We start from the raw sequence: 6,283 nt of genomic DNA, 5'->3' as shown, positions 1-6,283 counted from the left end.
TGCCAGGGAATCCAGAATGTCAGCTGCATTCTTTGGGTCTTTAGTGCATGGACAGATCTCTCTCACTTTTCCGTATTTGACTCTTTGGGTGAATATCATAAAAATGATCTTATAAATTATATACCCTATATTAAATCTATTTTCCTGTAAAACTAGACTATGACAGACACTGAGTGCAGGGAAATTACATGGAAAGAAATATGCATCTTATAATTAATCTGTTACAACTTTTAGAGAAATGAATTAAAATAAAGTTTAAAAACCTGTATCATTTAATTTAATGTGCACCACAGAAATTTTAATATTTGGTATCTAAAGCTAACTTTGAAAGAACATACACATAGAATTTGTAGTCTAAAATCAAAACCAAATACATGGTTCCAATTTCAGGAGTCATTCCACATTTCCAAATTCAAGATCAAGGGAATGCTCACATTCTTCTGTACCTGGTTTGGTTCAGATTCTACAAACTGTGACTCATCTTTATTAGACATACAAAATTAGAACCACAAACACAACCTTTCTTGCAAGGTATGATAGTATGGTTTATTTTGATAAATAAACTCTGATAAAATCAACTGTTGAATCACAGGTTTCATTACAAATTACTTGTGTAAATCTTATCCTATTTCAATGAGCAAATGGAATGAAACAATGCTTCAAAATAAAGGAGAGAAGAGAAACCTCTCACTCCTATGGATAATGTAACAGTGATTTTTGTTCTTTCAATGTCATTCTTTTCCCCTCTAAAGCCCCGATACTTAAACTTATTTCCTAATTATTTTTCTGTGAAACACACTAATTTCTCATCCATACGCTACACCACAAATACCGACCTCTTTTGTGTCCTTTTTCATCAAGATCATTGCTTCCTCTTAAGCTCTGTGCTAACTCTTAGCTCTGCCTCACATCCCAGTGCAGCAGACTTACTAACATTGGTTAGGTCTCAGCTTCCCATCTCAGCAAAGTCCATTATCACCCGTTATAAAATACAGTTACTCTCTGTATCATCACCTTAAATTAAGACTGCACAAATTTTGGATGTGTGTGTTTATGTTTTATTATTTGTTCATTATTTCTTTCTTCCTCCTAGCCACCTAAATTCCATCACTAGCTACGTGCAGACAATTAAGACTTTGAGGTAACAGACATTTATTTTGTTTCACCACTACTGCAATTTTATACTGAATACAGTGCCTGCATTTTTTAATATCTAAAATAGGATGCTCAGCCTACATTTGGTGATCATGAAACCACACCATTTGTGTTACATAAAACTCTTAAACAAAATCAGAGTGAAAATGTAAAGAGCAAGCCTCTGACCTGAAGGAGTTGAATTGTGATTATAAAGTATGCTTGAAGAACAAATCAAATTCCACTATAGATAGCTGCTTAACATTTGTAGTAAGCTGCTTCCTAAAGAAGACACAGTCCATCTTTATGCTGTCATTTCTGGCTGGTGTCTAACAGCTGCACTTAATGCAGCTGTCCTTTGTCCCATCTGCTCTCAATAGTTTATCTTCCTGCCCTTAGGATCTATGGTTAGAGGAAAACCTTCAGCCTCTCTTTAACTCACACATTAGAGACTAATGTATCAACAAAAATTAGAGTATCTGTGTTGTTGAAAAACAAAGTACTCTCCAGAAACTATCGTTCCGTGAACATTCAACAGAGATTTATCAAACAAAAATTAATTTACCAAACTAAAGTGTAAGAAAATCATTACCTACATGATATAGTGGCATAAGAATTTGTGATACGAATGACTTTAAGTTTCACAATAACTATTTCTAGATTTTTATCACGTACCACATTTCTACTTAAAACCTTACTAAGCAGGAGAATGGCAGACTAAACAAATCACATTAATCCTATTTAAAAAAATAATTATGATCTTCTTACCTGTATTGCTTGGCTTTGTGAACTGATTTGTATAAGTCTTTAATATTCTATAATTTTAAAAGTTTGCATATTTTGGTTACTTGCCATTCTCGCCATAGCTTTATGTAACACCTGCACTAATTTATATGACATATAGCAAAATGGCTTCTATTTAAGTATAAATCCTTTTCTTCAAAGTCTTTTTCAGTGCAATATGTACATCCTTGTTCCTTAAACTGTAGATTAAAGGATTCATCATTGGCTCCATAATGGTATAAAAAACAGAGTATATTTTATCTTGATCCAGAGACTCAGCAGGAGAAGGCTTAAGGTACATGAATGCTGATGCTCCAAAGAAAAGAGAAACTGCAATGATGTGAGAGCTGCAGGTTTGGAAGGCTTTGGACCTGCCTTTTCTAGAATGAATACAGAAAATATTAGAGAGAATCAAAGTATAAGTAATGAAAAGGATAAGACAGGCACCTGTAACATTGATACCCACCACAACGAAAACCACTATCTCGTTGATGGAGATGCTCGAGCAGGACAGCCGCAGGAGAGGAGGGATGTCACACATGTAGTGATTGATGACATTGCTGCCACAGAAGGTGAGTCTCAGCATACACCCTGTGTGGGCCATGGCACCCACAAAGCCCATTGCATACACACCCACTGTCATCATGAAGCAGACCCAATGGGACATGATGACCTTGTAAAGCAGGGGCTTATAGATGGCCACATACCTGTCATAGGCCATGGAGGTCAAAATATAACACTCATCAATTACAAAGAAAGCAAAGAAAAAGAGCTGAGCCATGCACTCTGCATAAGGGATGGTGTTTTGATTTAGGAAACTCATCAGCATTCTAGGAGTTATGACTGAGGAGTAGCAGAGATCGATGAAGGAGAGATGGAAGAGAAAGTAGTACATGGGAGTGTGCAGGTGACGATTCAGACCTATGAGAACAGTCAAGCCCAGGTTCCCCAGCACGGAGACCACATAGATTCCCAAGGAGAGGAGGAAGAGAGGCAGCTGGAGCTCTGGCTGTTGTGTTAAACCCAGCAGAACAAATTCGGTCACTGAAGAGCCATTGTGAGAAGCCATTCTTCCCTGGGCCATTTCTGTGAGAACAAGAGAAGAAGCACACAGTGACACTAAAATGAGACAACTCCAAATAAATCCATTGTAATGAGAGCTGATTCAGGGAATAGGAGGGTGAGCTCGAGCCCATCCTTCCCTATGCCTGCGTTTTCTCCACTGTAGAACTAGATAGAGGGAGTGTATAAAGATGAATATTAGGTAGACTGTAGGAGGCGATTTCGTAAGGAGGGATTTCAGGAAGCAGGAACAGTGCTGGCCCTTGACCATTTCTGCCTCCTTGGTCCTTCTTACACCCCAGTCAGTGACGACCTCAGCAGACAGGAGATGAGGCATTTCAAGGGTTCACTGAACACCACAGATGAAGTCTGCAAGAAGAATAGCAGAAGAGCTAAGATTCAACACTCACCCTTTGGTGCCCTGGCTTCAGGGGAGGGCTTCATTCTCCTCTCTTCTCAGAGAGCTAAGTGGCTTTGATGAGTGTTTACATGGTGCAAAATAAAGATGTTTCTTTTGTCATGAATGCTGTTGCTCGGGACATATTTTGACTGAGAGAGCGAGAACACAGCCCCAAAGTTCCCCAGGCTGTGAGAAGCCACGTGTTACTGATCATGATTTCTGGGGATGGATTTGCTCAAAACATCCTCTCTAGTGAAAGGAATGGTAAGTAGCATGTACCAATCACAAAAGAGCCACCTTCTAGCAAGACCAAAGAGGTTTTTATGAGTGAAGAAACCTAGGAACCTGATTCTATACTGGAAGACTTACATATCCAGGTATTTTCTCAAGAGATCAGCCAAAAGAAATTACCTATGCTGTGTTCACCAGCTAATTAATGATTCAATATTGGAAGCTTTGTGTTTCCTGTTTTTTCTCAAGAGATCAGCTAAAAGAAATTATCTGTGCTATATTTGCCAGCTAACTAATGATTAAATATTGGAAGACTTACATTTCTTGCTATTTTCTCAAGAGATTAGCTAAAAGAAATTACCTGTGCTATATTCGCCAGCTAACTAAAGACAATCATATTGTCTTATCAAAGATATACCACTTTACATATATTTTGATTAACTCCAAAATAAGGACATCTCCAAACAGAAAGGAAACCTTGTCTTTTATTCATAATGGATCATCCCTATTAATTGTCACTAGCTGGGATATGACGCAAATGTTTGCATCTGTGTCTTCTCTCTGGATGTGTACAATTAATTTGAATCTAAGCTCCTTGATACCAGGTGTATGTATATTTTCTTCATTACTTTTTCTGTATCTGCAAAGAGCAATAAATGACTGCTGAAAACTAAAACTAGACCCATGCCTATCATCATGTACTAAATTAAAATCTAAGTAGATCAAAATCTGAATATTAAAAAAGAATCACTAAATCTATTAGAAGCAAGGAGTAGGAAATAAGGAAAGGAGTGAGGTGTATAAGAATGAAGGAAAAAAGGAAGCAAAGGAGGAAACGGGAGAAGTCAGGGAAGAAGGGAGAGAGAAAGGAGGGAAAGAAGGAGAGAGCTAAGAAGAGAGAGAGAAAGGAAAATCACTGTACTTTGCTTTGTTACAGATGAATGAAATTAACTGCATCTGACAGGTTGTGCCAAATTTGGATACGTGGAGGAGAGTGGGTTATATGCCAGCATGGTGAGTTATAAATCATAATTACCCAGGAAAATGAAGATTTAGATAAAAAATTTTACACCTACACTCAGCCTGACTAATAACACAAAAGAAGACTGAATTTGCTGTGTGCTTTCTATGAGAGTGAAGCTACAGTTGGTGAGGTGCATTCCAAAGCATTACCACAACCCTGAACCATTAAATATTTCTGAAAGTCACACATGTCAAATTATGAAAAAGAATATTGTGTCACCAGGTTTGTTACAGCAATGTGTAAGTAGTGATTTTCAGGGAGCTCTAGAACATCCTGCACCAGTATGATGCCACATCTTCAGTGTTCTGAGATTGAAAGACGCAGTGCAGATACTCACTTTATTTCTGGCCAGATACCTCAGGCCAGAAAACACATGAGGTTTAGAATAATGGTTTTCTAAGGGAGAGAACTTTGGGTGATATTGCTGGTGTAAATCTCAAACAGAGACTCCTGAGCATACTTTTTCTTAGTGGATCAAATGCAGATCCCAAGCTGTGAGCAGCTGATAAACATACTGTGAATTAAATGTTATAGGGCCTCTCATGGTTCCTTTCTAACACTACCCAAGGGGTTTGGGATAACATGATGCCATCTTTATGAAGAGTTTTCAAATTTGAGTGATCCTAAAAATACAGAGATGGACACTCCTTCAAGAGTTCCTTTCACCAGGAATTTTGTTTTTCCATCCTTCTGTGACATTCTCATTAGCTTACTCATGTATAGTTATATGGGTGTCATGAGGTGGTAGCAGGCATTTGGCTGAGGGCTAGAAAGTAAAGACTTAAAAACCATGATTCTAGCAGGCTTTTCTGACAGTAACTTCTTATATAAAATCATTTCTGGAATATTTAAATCCATTTCTTTTATGCAAGCCTTGGAGAAATAGTTGATGATTTGCAATTTTTAGTGGAAATTGCTCTTAGAGTTTTCAGGATGTTTTAATGGCATAACCTCAGTGAAAGGATTGATCATGAAAGGTGTTGACCTAAAAAGCTTCCTAAATGAGTAGAGGTTGTAGGATTAAAGACAAATATGGACTGTACAGCGACTGCACTCCAGTTGATAAAGTTGCTGATGAGTCATTTCCCATACAGATGTAGGTTGATATTCTGAAACCACCGTACTTATATTTTATGAATGAACAAAAATCCATACATGGGAACTAGATAATGGAAACCAAGTTTCTTGAAATGGCGAATTACAGATCAGCAATGGCCGATCTTAAAGTGAACCATATAATACTGAGTACAGATAGCAAATATCAATAGGAACTAGAGCTGAACACAATATATGAGCACTTAAACATACATGCACAAATGTGACATTGATGGGATCCCAGCAAAGGGGCACAATAACTAAAGAGAAAGACTTCCATTGCCCAAAGCTAGAATAATGGAAAGCTTGTCAAAGCTGTAACTGATTGGGGATTTCCAGCTTAGCCTAGAAACGATGGACTCACTCAGGTCTTCTCATTTTTTGTGATTTGAAGGTTTTTTTAAAAATACATTATTAAATGTGGAACTTCCCATTGTCCATCCTCCATAATGTGTCACATCTATCCTCTTCTCTGTTATGTCCTTAGACTCAAAATGAGCTGGATTCTGAGACACAAGACCCCTCTTTAACGACTGATCTACTAAAAAGAAGAC

At 37.7% G+C, this 6,283-nt stretch overlaps 1 protein-coding gene across 1 annotated transcript; it reads right to left on the bottom strand.

Annotated features, from left to right (window-relative positions):
- Nucleotides 1–2,053: 2,053 nt before the first annotated feature.
- LOC100728258 (olfactory receptor 8B8-like) lies at nucleotides 2,054–3,001 on the bottom strand. The gene has a single exon (XM_003472729.3). It carries the CDS (start codon nucleotides 2,999–3,001, stop codon nucleotides 2,054–2,056), a length of 948 nt encoding a protein of 315 aa, XP_003472777.3.
- Between the last annotated feature and the right edge of the window lie 3,282 nt (nucleotides 3,002–6,283).

The sequence above is a fragment of the Cavia porcellus genome, unplaced genomic scaffold, assembly GCF_034190915.1.
Source record: "Cavia porcellus strain 051 isolate PalLab524CR breed Dunkin Hartley unplaced genomic scaffold, mCavPor4.1 scaffold_9, whole genome shotgun sequence".
NCBI lineage: Eukaryota > Metazoa > Chordata > Mammalia > Rodentia > Caviidae > Cavia > Cavia porcellus.
This window is presented reverse-complemented; position numbering and strand designations above follow the sequence as displayed.

Coding starts and splice junctions, on each gene's coding strand:
- LOC100728258 (XM_003472729.3), bottom strand. CDS start 3,001: ATGGCCCAGGGAAGAATGGCTTCTCACAATGGCTCTTCAGTGACCGAA.